Source organism: Buceros rhinoceros, unplaced genomic scaffold (genome assembly GCF_000710305.1).
Source record: "Buceros rhinoceros silvestris isolate BGI_N320 unplaced genomic scaffold, ASM71030v1 scaffold14710, whole genome shotgun sequence".
Classification (NCBI taxonomy): domain Eukaryota; kingdom Metazoa; phylum Chordata; class Aves; order Bucerotiformes; family Bucerotidae; genus Buceros; species Buceros rhinoceros.
In genome coordinates this window covers 47400-64515 of record NW_010388025.1, presented here as the reverse complement: position 1 = coordinate 64515, position 17116 = coordinate 47400, and the positions used below count along the sequence as shown (strand labels likewise).

Below are 17116 nucleotides of genomic sequence, written 5' to 3'. Positions count from 1 at the left end.
CTTTCCCACTGTCACACAGTGTTGCAGTTGAAGGCAACTATAACACTCTTCATGCCCATCTTTGAAATAGCAACACAAGCTTGGAAGACTTACTGCTTTTACTCCAGGTCAGCTATGAGTTTCAACTTCTGCACTTGGTTAAGACAGCATCGTAGTTAAAGCACTCGGAGAATTTTATGGCAGACCTCATGCCTTCAAATTTTGCAGCAATTGACTGGCATTGTGTTGAACAAAAGACTACATTTGTTGAGCTTAATACAGTATGTATAAAAATTTACAACTATTTGAGATCTCAAATATTATAAGTAAAGCCAGACTTTCCAGGTATTTATTTACCGTGTAGGAACTGGAACCTCTGTGAGACCCGAGAGAAGCACGGCAGGGGAGAGCCTCACAAAAGCAATAATGGGTCTTTCTAAAAAATCTACTTCTCCCACTAACACATTTGATGCTTCTGCTCCTGAAGGAATTTTCCTCATGAAGTTCATATCAACCTATTCATACAAAGATGAAAGAAGTGTTTATATCCTTGTATTTGTCAGCAGAAATTCTATAACATAAGTTTATCAGTATTCTCTAGACATTTATGCTACACAGAAAAATTAAAAAAGCAAATTAAATAACCCACAGTACAGAAAATACAAACATACGTAGAAAAACGTCAGCCAGCCAGCCAACTAATAATAATTAACTATTAAATAATAATAAACTATTTTCTAAAAGTTAGAACTACTACCACCTACTGTATTCTAGAAGACTCCGAACTGCATAATTATCTTTCTAACATTACTTATTGTGACAAACATTCCATGATAGCTCATAACAACATTTATGTACAGTGAAGTAGCTAGAGTTCATGCAATTACACAAGGTTTCTGGAATGTAATTAGTTATTTCACAGCTATGTATTTTAAATCTGTAATAATTTTGAAAAATACTGTGTGTGTGTTTTCATACAAAAAGAACACGATAGCAGGATTTAATTAAATTCTGTACATAATTACAGTAGAGCATTAAAAATGGTACAGCACATGAACTCTGTGTTCACATACATACACAAACACAAGCACCAGTTACACTGCTATCTAGAGAACTTACAGATGGCCTCTTGAGTCCCACACCAAGTGTGCCACAACTACAGTGCCAGGAGGCTGACTCCTGCCCAACAGGAGACAAGGCAGGTGTACAGAAGGACAGGCCAAGCAAAAACATAAAAACTGTGACAGAGGAGCAGGGATATATGGCATCTGCCATGATTAGATGATAACTACAGTGTAACTTCACTTTCCTTAAACGTAATTATTTACCTTGGCAAATCAATTTTTTTTTACAGTGTTTCACAGTACAGATGATACTATAGAGTAAGTTTTATAGTAAAAGCCATAATGGATCTTGTGCAGCAAATTTACATTATGAAAGAAATACAAAGGATTTACAGTATTACACAAGATTTTCCTTCAGAAAGTGATACTATATGCTCCTAATGATTAAGATGAACAATAAGTTTTGTACTGCAAACTCACACAACGTATAAAGCAAATTCCCTTTAAAAGTCCTCTTTAAAAAGAAAACAAAAAGTCAGTCCTCAAAAAAAAATCATTACAACACCATCTACAAAATTGTTTTCATAAGTGTCTTTATAGCAGATCTGAAAATATCTCCCTCTGCATGAGAAAGTAAAGTGGCTGCACTCTTGAAGTTACCAAAATACTGAAAAGATCATCAAATGAAACAGAAAGTTCAGTCCCACTGGGAAGTTTCCAAACATCTGACATATTTAGCCTACTCCATATCCTGACACTCATGCACAAGACATGCCTTCGTACATATGCCTTATGTAAACTCCAACACATACATACAAGTGTCTTAGTTGTAACTAAGAGGGACATGACAGCCACCATATTTGTTACATAGTTATTTTCTGCTAAATATTAAGGTATTTAACAATATTTACCTTACTAAAATCAACCGTGCTGTTTTCTCTGCTTCCTCCTGTCCCAGTACCTTTAACATCTCCACTTTTCCCAATGTCTAGGTTTCCAGGTGCTGACTGTGGAGATGCTAATAGCCCTGAATTAAAACAAATAAGAGAAGTTCAAAATGGTGTGTGAAGTGAGTATGTGACATTACCAAAATTCAATGTGACAGCTTGCTTAAAGCAAATGTGTCAGTAGAGTGCTCCACATTAGTATCATAAATGCAACATTAACAAGTCACTGTTGTCAAAATGAAGACATTCTTTAAAAAATTAAGTATTGCCCAAATGATGGCCATTTGCAAAACAGTCACCAGAAAACAAGAGCTACTTGAATTGCAGAAAAAAATTAAAACTCTTGGCATTTTATTTGTAACCGCTCTAGTAGATAGTAGAAGCATCTTCACTCTATCCAGAAGTCCTCAAATACCAAAACCAAACACCTTTTCTATTGTCTGCTGTATAGCAGTTATTTCAATTCAAAAAAGCCTCAGCAAGCCTGAGGCTACAAGGAATGATACTTTGGTCATTAACTAACCTGCACAAGTAAATAGTGTACTGTATGATGGATAGACAGCCTGCAAACCACAATTTCAACCAACCGACTAAAGTCCAACTATTCATCTGATCAGGTATTACTATACAAAATTACCTGAAGAGGCACGTTAAATGAAGTTATTCAAACAAGTTAAACATACAGCTTCCCTCTAACATCTGCACCGAGACAAAACCATTTGACATTGCTTGCTGCAGTACTAGCAACAGTGAACTGTGAGTTCAGCAAAGAGCACACAAGGCAAGTAGCCCAGGTGTGCACACACACACTGAGTTCCACGCTATGCCACGGTTATACCTATCCAACTAACATTTAAAAGCAGGTCTAGGCATGCATAACCAAGCCCAAATCCCAGCTCTTAGATTACAGAGCTTTAACTTCTTCTGTTCAACATGCACTAGAAGTGCACTTGCCCTTCTTGTCTACACTAGACCTTTCAGATGTGGTGAGAAAACACGCTTTAATATGTTTTCTGAACCATATCTAGACAGACTACAGTCTGAACATAGTATTACATATAGGAAGACAAAACACTAAGTTCTCGCTGGCTACGTTTTGGCTATTGTTCAACCATAACCACTGCTGCATATCCCTCCATGTCTAGAATTTAGCGATTCAAAATTTTTAAGCATTTCAAATAACAACTGAATTCACTTTATTTGATCCCCAAATTTATTCCCAAAAAACTCTTTGAAAGAGCCATCGTATCTCTGGAAAACATGCAGGTTCACCCCTTTACCATTTCATTTTCATCCTTACAGTTCATAGGGACATAGTGGCATGGGTAGTTTTTCCTGAAGCAAGAACTGAGTAAGTTACTAGCTGTAATTTCCTCTATGAATCCTAACAGACACAAGTAATTAGCTTATGTTATAAATAAATTCAGTTAGCTAGACCAAATAATAATAATAAAAAAAAAATTCCCCCTTCTGCTCAAAGACATATGAGATATTCACAAGAATAACAGCACACAACCACCTGTGAAATGAGCTGTTCAAAATATTTAACTGCATAAGAGTTGATATTGAGATGTGTTTGTAGGACTAGAAATGGAACAGAAATATTATGCACTTGTTGTAGAAGAGCATAACAAAAGTTTATACATATGAACTTTTTTCACTTTTTCCCCACTACTTAACACTAAGGGTAACTGAAGATGTACGTAACTGATGAAAGAGGAGCAGTTATCATTTTGTCAGCAAGAGTGAGCAGAGACTGAACAAAAAGTGGAGAGACAATCACGGAGAAGGATAGAGAATAGGGATTCTACATACTAGCACAAACTGATTTATAATTTCAGTACTAAAGTGATATTGACTCTCCTATAAAGGTTTGCCTTACAAGTTTCTCCAGTGAGTCACAGTTAAGGTTCACAACTTTTGGCACTGATATGGGAACATTTGTTTGACCTTAAACCACGTTTAATCAGTTTCCCTTTCTGTCGGTCTTGCAGCTGGACAGACTGCAAGAGAATACTGCTTACAGGTTTTCAAACCTGTAATCTGGTATTTGCAGTGAAACTCAGAATAAAGAGTTATCAACCCTAACTGCAAAACACTTTTACTCAAATTTCACACCAATAGAAGAACTTATTTTCCTTCTCTTCTCCAGTTGAGTAGATACAAACTCAGAGGCTACTGCTAGAAGTATCTAGTAGAATCTACTAGTACTTCCACAACGTGAGATGGAGCAATTCATCTAATATTACCAAGCTACCAAGCAGACCAGTACTTTTAACGTTAATTAGGCAGACATACCACCTGCCTCCTTCAAAAGACAACAGTGGATCGAGACTCCAGTAAGTTTGGATTAACACCTCATAAGATCACTCAAGTTAAGGTACTTAAAACTACACCTTAACTAAAGATTGTGTGCATTTTCTAGGCAACTACACTTAGTTTAATACTGCAATCATCATAATCTAATGGACATTATCTACTGGAAAAAGCAAGAAAGAAGAACACAGTCATTTGCCTCACATCTCTGCTTCAGTGAAAAAAATGTGTTTTGAAAGTAAGACAAGCTCAACACCTAAGCATGACTATTCCAATAAAATTGTGTTTACATAGCAAAAATTTATGAAATACAAAATGCTTAAATACAAAGTCACACCACATTTGTATTTGAAAAAAAAAAATTTAAAAAAATAAGTCCCAATGCAGCCTTAATGTGAAAAAAAAATTACAATTTATCCTAGAGGGCTAATATGGAAGCCTTTCTGAATTACTACTTTTAGTAAGTAATTTTGTAAGCACAAAGCTGTTCTAAATATTATCTTACTCAGTTTTAAAGTACATTTATCAATGAATCAAAAGACCCCTTAAAACAGGCTGCTTTACTGTTGTCCAAGACATTAAGAAGGCTTAACAACGCTGCTGAATTACGAGTGTTCATCTTCAGCTGTTAGATGAAGAAGAGCTATTCCTATCTGTACCTATGGAATTCATTATTCAACAGTTTCAAAGATGGGGAAAAAATGTTGTTCTTCAACTGATGACAAAAGAAAAAAAAAGTGTTAAGGAGAACCCTTTGCTTGGTTGACTTACTAGGAACTGATGACTGGCTGATAAAAAGCGGTAGACTGAAAGTTTTTCCTTCTTCCTTCCTTTCACAGTAATTCACATTAATTTCAGTAACTCTTCAGTATTAACAAAGACTAAAAAAGAATATCTGAATAGCAAAACACCAAGGATAGATGAAGGCTAAACAGAAGAAAGCCACCTATTACAAAACTAACATAGTTCCTAATGCTCACAGGAGGCAAACCCAAGTCAATCATGCAGACATGGAAGAAGTATTCAGGTTGCAGTATTCTGTGTTACTAGAGAGGTAATACAGACCACAATCTGTAGTGGAATGGACCAAGATTTTTCTTCTTTAAATTAATACATCTTCATCTACAGACTTCATCTTCAGCGTTCCCTTCTGAGTCTGTCTCTCAAGACAGAGATTAGTCTAGTTGCAGCCCTGAATTCATAGTCTGAGAATGTCTTCAAAGGCATCTCTAAGGAAAATGTGTCTTCCTGTGGCCAGATAATTTCTTGAATTTAAAAAGAGGATAAAACCCAGAAAACAAAAATGTCTTCCATCATTATTGATATTCATCTTTCTATGAAAAGACTTATTTATGGATTAACTCTGAAATCATGCTCTTCAGACTCTTTCTTTATGAGAAACACCCCCTTGAGGCAGAAAAAGCAATTTGAACATGACTTGGAGATTCTGGTGGAAAGCTTTATTAGTTATAATTATAGCATCAAGTACTTCATTTGTTTGCCCTCTCTAAAGAGGGTTCTAAAGAGCTTGGGTCTGGCATGCTGTCATTCCTGTCAGATGAGTAGAAAAAAAAAAGAACTGGAAAACCAATTACAGCTGTTATTTTACTCGTTTTTTGATTACCTTTGAAAGATCACCCATGAGAGAGAATGATCTTCATGTGAATTCCCTTAACTTCCCATAAGGAAAACAGAGAAAGAATTTAAGTTATGATGAGGCCCCCTACTCCAACTCAAGATGACAGCCTACCACATTGTTCACTCTTTTCTTTTCGGTGACTTTGCTGCAAAATGTGAAAAGGCAGATAACCACAGCCTTTTCTCTGTCATTGTATTTTCACTGCCACATGTAACAGTGTGCTTTTACTTACTGAACAAGTGAGGAAGGAAACCGAGAAAAGAATCGCTGATGCAAGAACCGAGTGACATAAGCTTCCCCTCTGCCCAACAGACACAGGTGTAAAGCAGATTTTAGCAAATATAGTATAAGCTGTATTTTAGCAAAATAAATTTCTGGGAAGATAAAAAAAAAGCAGGAGGAGCCTGAAGGCTACAAAGAATGGCAAACTCCTTATAAACATGATTTAGAAGAATCCCTAAGTCTAAATACATGATAGTATGTGTGCAGAATGCATGGAATATAAATAGTTTACTAAAAATTAAAGAAACCATTAGAACTTTCCATCCTTTCTTTCAGTTTATCCATGTCTTTTTACATGTGAAGAACAGTAGCTTTGCAAGACAACAAATTAATAAACTGCTGAGCTCTGACCTACAATATTAAACTCTTAATTACCTTATCCTACTTTGCATATCAAACCCAACAAAACAGTAATCAAATGTCTGAACGCTGAAGCAGTGCACTAATAACTAGCTATCTGGAAACACTGTAGAGGAACTGAACCTAGCAGGTTCATCACAAACTGCTTCTCGTTTGAATGTCCCTGGTTTTTAAAAGGACAAACGCAAAACCAAAACTGCTTAAAGACTTCATGATACAGCTCAACTACAAACACCACTGATAACTGCATCCTTCCTAATTCTTTTCATAAACATCTCCAATACTTCACTACATCGACTATAGCTACCTCAGGATTATCAAACAATGGTTTAAAATATTAACCACCGACAAAAACAAAGCAAAAGCTGACAGGGACTGTGAAAAGGCCACCATTTTTGACATTTTGCTTAGATATAATAATTTAAAACTCTATTCCTTTTAATTGCACAAATGAAGGTTAATTAAAGAATTTCTTTGCTGGCTTTAGTTAAAAGCTAAAGTTAAAAATGCCGAACAAGAAAAAAGTCACAACTGCAAAGAAAGAAAACATGCAGGCAGAGGTAACAGTTATCATATTCCTTTGTGCCCAAATTATGTGCCAAAAAACATTGCAATGCAAGTGATCCAGATGCAGAGAGCATCACACACAGACAGCTTAAATTTCAATAGTTGCCTGGTGTTTTGCCAATATTTTCCTCTGTCTTCTTTTCCTGGCTTTCCTGCACTTCTAAGTCCTCCTCAGGTGGATGGATTATTACTGAAGGAATGGCATCACTAGCAGGTGACACCAGCAATTCCTTGCCCTGATGGGGACTTGGCTGGGCACTTGTGGTTGGCAGGTGGCTGCAGGTAGGACTGGAGGGTGGTGTGTTTTGAGGGGTAGGTACGGGGGTTGTACACCTTGAGGTTGCCGGGGTTCCAGCTCTTGAAGAAGGAAGAAGGTAATTGAGAAGAACTGACAAACGGTTTTCTCCTCTCAGGGAAATATTTGAGGCAGAGAGACCTGTTCGCAAAGAGTGGCGGGAGGCTGAAAGGCCTTCCCCTGAGATAAAACAAATGAATCACCATGAGGCTTAAAACAGGGATATACCAAGAAAAAAAAAACCCCACACACAAATATGCATTAACCATTTACATAGTCAATTGCAAGCTTCACAGGCCAAACGTGTCATACTCATGCAAGTAAGTCAAGAGATAAGAGCAAATCTGATTTCAGACATTAGAAAAGTCAGAAATTACTGACGAGTACCCATTAGAATGCCAAAGACGTGGGAGAAGATATTCTCTTCAAGTCAGTAAGATCTGTTAATAGTAAATTAAAAAAAAAATTTGTATCTCTTGAAACTGACTTGTATCTTCCTAAAAGAATTTCTTATTCCAAATTGCATAGCAGCTATCTTTAATGTCATCCAAACAATATATCACAGAAATCATTAGCAGACAAGACTTCACAGTTAACTGCATTCGTTATATACAAAGAATTAGAAATATTTCAATTTTAAAAATTAACAAATGGACACGATCTAACATATTCAATCATGGTAAACACAATTTTCTTCCGATTAAAGTCATGTTTTAATACAAAGTTTCCTAGCCAGTTATAATCTCAATATCTATTTTTGAAGCAGGCACAAGGGTGAGATACACAATCCCTTCCCCATTTCTTCCTGCTGTGACTTACCAAATACCCCCACCTGCCTAAAACCAAACACATTTCTCCATTGTTACTTTTCTTGACCTCAGACTCCATGTCCCACTAATTACGTATACAAAAGAACTTAGTTTTGTCATGGCTCTCTCAGACTTAAGTTAGTAATAGATTTCAGCTATTCCTTAAACAGGAAGAGAGACTGTCTATCCTCATATCAGTTCTTCCAACAGAAGATTTAGTGATACCATTCTTCCAGATTACCACAAACACTTTTTCCCGGAATGGCAGTCTCCTTGAGAAGAGTACTGATTACTTCTCCCACAATCCCTGAAATTAAAAAATGTGCTGTTTTCATGTACCATGCTATAAAGCAAGGAAACAGCAAACTAGACACATTTAGTCTCACATTTATACTAGGCACTAGAGACCAATACATCAATCAACCCTAGAACAATTTATAAGAAGGAGGCACAGAAACTTGGCCTAGGTAAAGGTCACAAACATTCACACCCCCCACCCCACCCGCCTCAAACAATGGAAGAGTGGATTTAAATTAAGAACAGAAGCCTCAAAGATCAACTACTCAAACTGCAGTGAGGTAGAGAGGACCAACAAAGCAAACTGGTTGGTTTTGTCTATATTAATCACTACGGCAATAACTAGACTTCTGTCGGTATATCTGTGATGAATCGTGAACATGTGATGTCCCAGCACATGCAGGTCTAAAAAGGAGACTAAAAAGCATTATGCACACACGCATGCTTGGTTTACTGGTTTATCAGAGGGTAATCACAGGATTATAAAGAAAAACTAAACAGGCATGCACTGGCAAAGACTTCATCATGTTATACTGGTTTCTTATTTTAGCATGTATCTCATTCTGTTGTAGAATTAGTATTAAGAATAAAATGCACTGGAAAGCAGAACTGATACATGAAAACTAACTGAGAAGCAAGAGACCTCAAATACAAATTTCTCAGAATTACAATTGGGGGTACAGGTGTTCAAGGATAAGTAAAAGCAAGTTTATATGTGAAATTTTCACATTTGCTAAACAAAACAGGGAAGTCAGGAGTAATGGAAGAAATTATGCTCTTATCTAAATTAGTTATATTTTCACTCTAGAAAAACATAATTCTGAAATTACCAGGGAAATATCTGAGCACTCATTATATATTCACTGGCTAACAAAAAGTACCAGCAAGATTGGACATTTGCTGGAGAATACTCTTGGTATGTATCCACCTGAGAGCTCCCAACAAGCACTTAATTAAGGGCAGCATGTTCTAAGCAATGAGAGAGTTTTCAAGACAGGAGAGCAACTCCACTTCAAGGATTGATTCATTAAATCAGTACTACGTCTACATTAGACTGAAATATTTCAGGTGAAATTATGTGTCTTAATGCAAGGCATTAGGAAACAAAGAACAGAGATGGAAACAGAGGCCATAAGAAACACGAGAATAAAAGTATGCTGCTCTGCAGTATGTATTATTATTTGGACTTTGGAACTGGTTGTCTAAAGTAAATGTATTGATATTCCAGAATATTTTCAGGAATTGGTTCAATAAAAGATGTAGTACAGCCTATATAAACATTGCAAACACCATTCTTGGGTTTGGGGTTCTCTTTTCCCTGTTAGATCCTTCTTTAAAAAATAAGGTCAAAAACCCCAGTGTCCTATTCACTATTAGCACAGTGAACTTTCTCCAGTAATATTAACATAACAACACTGGATTAAAACACAGCAATTGACAGCACTGTTGACCGCCTGACATGACCACAAAGTAAATCTATAGCATAAAGACCAAATAAGCAAGTAGGATCCATCTAACAAGCATATAAAGCTATGCCGCAATGCTGAAATTCCTCAAACATTACACATTTTATTCAAGCATATCCTAAAAAAACATTAGGACCAATAAGGTCTAGCTTTATACTTCAAAACAATAATGCATGCTATGTATACAGGCAGGAGTAGAATGTTTGAGTAAATTAAAAAATATACAGAAACATCATCCACAGCTACACAGACCACACGCTGTTATTAGTTCTTTGCTCATCAAGAAGGAAACACTTATCTGTTATTATCAGCTGAATTTTCCTTCACCTCCCAGCGAGAACATTATTTAACAGGTTAAAATAAACTGGATGCTACAACTTATCTCACCATTTCGTTCAAGCAAGTGAGGGTCAGAATGTTTCTTGCCTATATCTGCGAAAGACCGAACCAGGGGAATCCGATTGCTGAATTTTTTCTCGTTCTGGTGATGGTGCCTTTTTAGAAGAGCCTCTCTCACATTCTCTCTTATGGATTCATCCAGCTGGCCAGAGGCAATCATGTTGTCCAAAACCATATCTACATAATAACAACAACAAAAAGGAAAATTACATTATAGCTACTAGATCTCTCCTTCGCCATACTCAAGCATCGTAGTTGTACCAAATAATAAGAAAAAAAACCCCAAAACCTATTAAAAAAAAAAAAAGGCAGTCTTTTCTTTAGCAAATTCACCTGCAAGAATCCACAGGAAATTGTCAAAGACTAAACAAGCGAAATGTGAGAATAAGGAAAGCACAACACCTGGATCCAAAAGACAGTATTTATCAGTAGCATCATTTTAAGAAATAAGTTACTTATAAGTTATTGTCATTTTCATCAACTTTCAACAGCTACTCCCTTTCAAAAAAAGTATTCATGTATTCAAAATACACTAGAAGTGAACATACAAAGACAGAAACCCAACTGAGAACAGACTTGAGACAGCCCTAACCTGGTGTTCCCTATTTTGAAACTATAAAACTATATAAAAGTGAAAGTTATTATAAGAACAAGATTCATTCTCCACTCCTCTGTCACCTTCAGCTGCTATAAGCTCCTGAGGTTCTCTACAGATCTTCACTCAATTCACAGATGTTAGAAGAGGAAGCGTAAAACAAAAACTAGTTACATTATCTAAAACTATCTACTCAGCTGTCAAACAACACCAAGTTTCAAAAGGGCATCTCATCAGTATGCTCACACAAGGAAAAAAGCCTGCATATCTAGGAAAATATTTGCTGCAATTTCTTAGCTGCCTTTTTTTTTTTATTAGTTAAAAAAAAAAACCTGCACAAATTGACACAAACTCATGTTACAACTTTCAAAGGTTATGGCTCAGAACACCTTACCAACAAAATTATAGACAACAAAGTCTCTGTCAGTGCAGTTTCCTTCTGGTATTACTGGCACCACAGAGCCTTTTGCTATACCTTCTTAGAAGGAAATCTCTCACTCTCTCTGTCCTGTTTTGAGTAAGAATCAAGAATACCTACTAGGTACTCCTGGCTCACGGAAAAAAGACAATACATTTGTATGGCAAGGACTGTTATCCTACATACTTCATAGTGGCACCTAAAATTAACTTGAAACAATTCATGCAATCTCGTCAGAATCCTAGTTCCAACTAAAATACCTGCGACTGAAAGACTGCTGTTCACACAGAATTAAGCAAGAAAACATTTGGCCTTAAAAACTTTGGCAGTGCTTGAAAACACCTTGTCCTTCACCACACATGTTGGTGAGCCCTAAGCCTAGCATGATGACTGAGAAAGCATTCCACTGTGTGGTACCGGTAGCAAAAGATACCACAACAATTATGTAAAACTAGTTCTAAGGCATTCAGGTTAAGCTGGGGGAGTGGGGGGTGTACATATATAAACACACATGAAAAAATATCAAAGCTGATTTTATGGTATCCAAAATGACTACATGATTAGTGAAGATACAACACAGCAGGTCAAACACATACAATTTTTTTTTCCGATCACCTGTTATAAAGATAAAAATATACCAGACATGCAACAATCAACTGCACTAATGGCATCAAGCTAAAACCAACCAAGTTATTATTAATAATTATGGTACTGAAGTCCACAAATAAGTTCTAAAATGTTCATTTGAACTGTAGAAACAAAGAGTACGTTCTAATCCCCGAATGTGAAGGCAAATTCTGGGCCTCATCCTAAAATATATAACAAAGGAGGCCCTCATCCGGTGTAGCTCCTCGTAAGCCAAACTTGAAGGATCTGCTCTTTACAACCAGAGGAAGAACACTGCAGTAAGCATGCACATACCGGTTTCTTCAATATAGTTTTTTCAAGAACATAAAAACACATAATCAAAAGCATCTCAAGTTATAAACTACAGTTTAGGAATAAAATACAAAAAAAAAGTTTTGCTGCAACCTGCTATCTCATCTAGTGTGTTTGCTCTCATGTCCAACATGACCGTCCCATTAAGAATACAGCTCCGCAGTTCAAAGAGGCTGTGCAGAGACAGTGTTGCTACATAAGGCTTGCTCCATCGATCACCACCATCTTCAACATCCTCTTCAAATTTTAGCCACCTGAAGGGCATACACATACACATAGTTACATTTCTCCTGAAAGACAGACAACTTGATAAGTAACCCCGATCTTCCCTGCGGCTTCTGTATGGCACCGAACAGAAAATTCCATCAGCGCATACCCACTTTCATTTTCTCAGACACCCCAACTCTGACAATCACACCACTATTATGGGGCCTTTTAACCACACTCAACTGCTTTAGTTTTTGCCCATTTTGTTTCTTTTGGTTTGAACAAAATTTGTCTATTCACGAGTTCCTGTGAACAGTGTGGGATCCTCCCTTGTTATTTGATTTACATATCAGTTTTATAGGTATTTTAGGATTCGAATGCTGTCTGAAACACGCCATAATACCACGTTCAAGTCTACTAGGGTGCTAAGTCAGACATTCAAGAGCTAGATAATACTAACGTGTAACCATAAACTGATCTGACTTTGACTCACAGGCATTATGTAAATTGAACTTCTGCAAAAGCTAGCACACAATAAGGGAATTAGAAGTACCAAATGCAGAAAGATTTTTTTACAACACATATGTAGAAGGAAGCAACTTAACCAACACAGGACAAAAATAATCATGGGAACCTGTAACATTCATGCATGAAATTTGCAAAAAGAAAAATTAATCAAATACTACCTAAAAAGGACATATGTAAACACCTGATTTTCTTCACATTTGAGAGAAAAAACCTGACACTAACATATCAGCAATAATTGAGCAAAGATGTTTCAGACATTGCAAATACCATGCTCCAGGGCTGAACACATGTATATATAAACACCATTGTACCTTTCACAATGCCTGGCATGTTTTAGGGAAGTCAACACAGCACCAGTAAGACTGAGAGTCTCTTGAGAAATCATATTGATTCTTTCAGAGTTGGACAAAAAGAACAAAAGTTTTGATTTGCTGAGTGTGAACTAAGTGAACAACGCCTACAGTTCATGAAAATTCTAACCTAGATCTGGTTTGCAGTTCTTTGAAATAAAATCACTAGAAGATACACCTTGAAACAATCTACTTTTAGCATACCTTGCCGTTTCTTTCCATTCATATTCTTCTCCATCCCTGAAGCAAAGTTCATCCATTTCAGTGAAGAGATCATGGGGAATGTGTTCATCATCATCTTCAGTACCCAAGATAAACTGCACTCGCTGGGATGGTGTGTCTTCAAGAAAAAGAGAGACTGAACAAACAGAACTCATACTTCTACTATGCAAGAAACACCACATAGCAGTTACATCTGCTCCCAGAAATATGCGATACAACATCCTCTTCAAGATGGAAAAGGAACACAAGAACCATAGATACTTCTCTAGAAAAAATTTGACATTGATTTTGAAAACAAGACATCTGGAAATTTATGTTTACAGAATGCAATTAAGTATTTTTAGCTCTTCTATAGATTAACAGTATGAAAATAATCATCGACAGTAAAAATTGGCAAGATAAGTAAAAATCAATATACCAAAGGGCTAGAAACCTTGTTTTTACTTTGAGGACAAAATTAATGACAACGTGATAACACAGACAGTAATTAAAGAAAAAAACAAAGCACAAAACCAAAGCTGCCCTAAAATACCCACAGGTTGAAGGAAACAAATAGCCTAACTTATTTGTTGCCCTAGTAATAGTTCAAGATGCTAAATACTTGGGGTTTTTTTCCTCTACATAGTGGATACCCTGGTGCTCTAGAGCATCAGACCTTTCAATAGCCTGTAGCTATTTACACAGGATGTAAAAAAATACTTTCTCATTGTATGTCTGAAGCACTGTACATAAAACTACTCGGCTAACATGTTGAGAAAACATTTGAACTTCTCATAGTATAACGCCTAGCGTAACAGGCTCAGTAATAACTCGTAACAAAATTTAACTATCTTTATTGATCCAATTTAAGTAGTGGGCTTCACTGCGATGGGAAAAACTAATCTAAACCAATGGGTTTAGATACATTTTTAACGCCTATACACAGATCCTGCTTCAACTCAAGGGAGAGCTTTCAAATTACAAGGGCTCATTAACAGAGTAATTGCAATATTATCTCAAGAAAGGTCAGAAGTAGAAAATCTAGGTAGATATCAATTTTTAAAATTTTACTTTTTTCACTGAAACACTCACAGCTGCTAAAACTGAATAATCAACTGCATGCTTCCATTGAGGAAGGAAGATCACCTTATAGATTTAGACATAAGATCTGAAACACTCATAAACTTTGCTTCGAATCAAATGTTGCTTTTGCATTCTTGCTCTGGCATACATTATTATCCAATAACTTAATGCTGAAATGAGCTCTTGAATACAAACATGATTAGTGAAGTTCTACAGTAGATTGTGTTCTGTCCCAAAATCAACATATCCCAAGAATCCTGCCCATATCCTGGGTATCCAGGATAAATTACAATAAATTGTATTAGGGAGAGGAAGTTTTGAAGATGTATGAAACTAAACTGTAGAATAGTAAAAAAGACTTGTCAAAGCACTCCCATTTTGAAACTTTTTTGTTTCAGGGAACTGGCCCGACATAGAACATGGTTCTCGTCATAAAAAGATGCAAGTGAACTGCAATTGTGTCCATTGTCTGAACACTGCACCATAACTTTCCCATTCATTCAGAGTCTCAGAAAAAAAGCGAGTTTGAGGTCTTGAAGAAAAACTGCTGAGAATACTGCTAAATAATTTCATTTCAGAGAATTATATGACAAAGTCGTCATTCGCTTGAGGATAAGCAGTGGGCCAAAGGGAGCAGTCTGATCCAAAACTACAACTCAGGTGACAGTAGAATCCCTTTACTAGTACTAACAGACAGCAAGAAGGCAAGTACATATTTTAATATACCATTGATCAAATTACCACTGCAAAATGCTACTTCAAAGCTATATTCATACTTTCAAAAATCCTGAGAGACAGAGAAAGAGTAATACAAGACTATATAATCTGAAAAAAGGTGTCTAATTTCAATAACAGTTTTATGCTACAGGCAAGTATTATGAAGCTCTAGTCTAACATATTCAGTGCAGTCTGCTGAACATTCATGCAGACACCTGGATGAAGTCCAACAGCTTATGATGTAGATAAAACATGACCACAAAATCCTTGCCTGATTATACGCAGAAAGACATTAATTACAGTGAGAATTAAAAAAAAGCACAAAACAGAACGTTTAAGCACATAGTTACAACTACAAGTTTATTTTCAAGAGACACAAAAAACTCACACCATGGATTTCTTACCATATGATGGGGATTCTCGGCCATCCTCTCTGTCAGTTTCTTTTTCTTTTTTTCTTCTGTGATGCCTGTGCCCACGATGTCTATGCCGTCGACGACCTTGCTTTCCAAAGGGGACGTGAACTCCAATATACACAGCTCTATGGCCTTGTCAATAAAGTTTAAAATGAAACAATTAAACAAAATCCAACCTACTGCCAAAATTAATGTCTTAGTCAAAAAGACAAGGAGTTTGACAAAAAGGAACCCAAAAAAGCACTTGGCAAAACTACCTTTAGCAAACTGGTATTACTGTTTCATTTTTGTCCTTCCCCAGTGTCAAGGAATTAGTGCTGCAGTCATTTACCTGATAAACTGAATAAGAATATGGCCTTTTCAAGAGCTCAGTTCTGAGACAAGTCATATAGAAACACAAGCCTGACCTGCAACACTGAAAGAAGCTACTTGTTAAACACCAGGACAACGCAGAGAAATTACATGACATCTTGTTCGCAGGGATTTGTTTGAGGACACTCAGTATTTCCTCAAGTAGCATGTGACACACACAGGTAAACCTACACCATCAGCTTAGTATCAGTTTAGGAGCATAAAAGGAACTTGTATTCAGAAGTGTATGTCAAAGCATGAAATAACTTACAGAGAAGGTTAGTGGTTTTTTCCTATTCTAGAATTTGTTAATAAATATAGGTAGCACATCCTCTAATACATACGGCTCTTTAAAACATGTAGTTTCAAATCTTAATTTTGCTTTCATCTCTCACATTAAGGCCATACTACTAGCATCAACAACTCAGCAAAAGAAATCAATCAACAGACTGTTATGAACATATTACTACCATGCCTCCTGAAATGGAGTTAACATATACAATACCATTTTCAATTCCTTTTTAAACAAACAATCTCAGGAAGAGACTCATTAACTATAAGCCTGGAGGTTAACACTAATACTTTGTTTCATACTGTAAGAGAGTTATTACAGAAGACTGATATTAGAAGAAGGAAAAGGAAGTGGGTTTCCGGCTCAGAGCAACGCAAATTCAGCAAATGCACAGAAGACAAGCAAGACTGAGGAGCTGTGACTATATACATACATATGTGTGTACAGCGCGCGCACACACACACTAGATCAAGGATATTGAAAAATACTAGCAATTACAGAGCTTCAAAGAAATAAAAAGTGGTAGTATGTCAAACTTGTTTTCCAAGAAAAGCATCTCTAAGACCAAGATAAACAAAACTTTTCTGAACTAGTGTGTT

At 36.4% G+C, this 17116-nt stretch overlaps 1 protein-coding gene across 1 annotated transcript in view; it reads right to left on the bottom strand.

Annotated features, from left to right (window-relative positions):
• The window catches only part of SLC4A7 (solute carrier family 4, sodium bicarbonate cotransporter, member 7), a 61806-nt gene that overhangs the window by 24614 nt on the left and 20076 nt on the right, over positions 1-17116 (bottom strand). The window contains exons 3-9 of the mRNA XM_010144521.1: positions 15863-16006; positions 13662-13797; positions 12466-12626; positions 10409-10597; positions 7261-7629; positions 1955-2070; positions 337-494 (exon numbers count right to left, since the gene is read on the bottom strand). Of these exons, the coding sequence (XP_010142823.1) occupies positions 337-494; positions 1955-2070; positions 7261-7629; positions 10409-10597; positions 12466-12626; positions 13662-13797; positions 15863-16006 (1273 nt within the window). The remainder of the gene's footprint in view (positions 1-336; positions 495-1954; positions 2071-7260; positions 7630-10408; positions 10598-12465; positions 12627-13661; positions 13798-15862; positions 16007-17116) is intronic.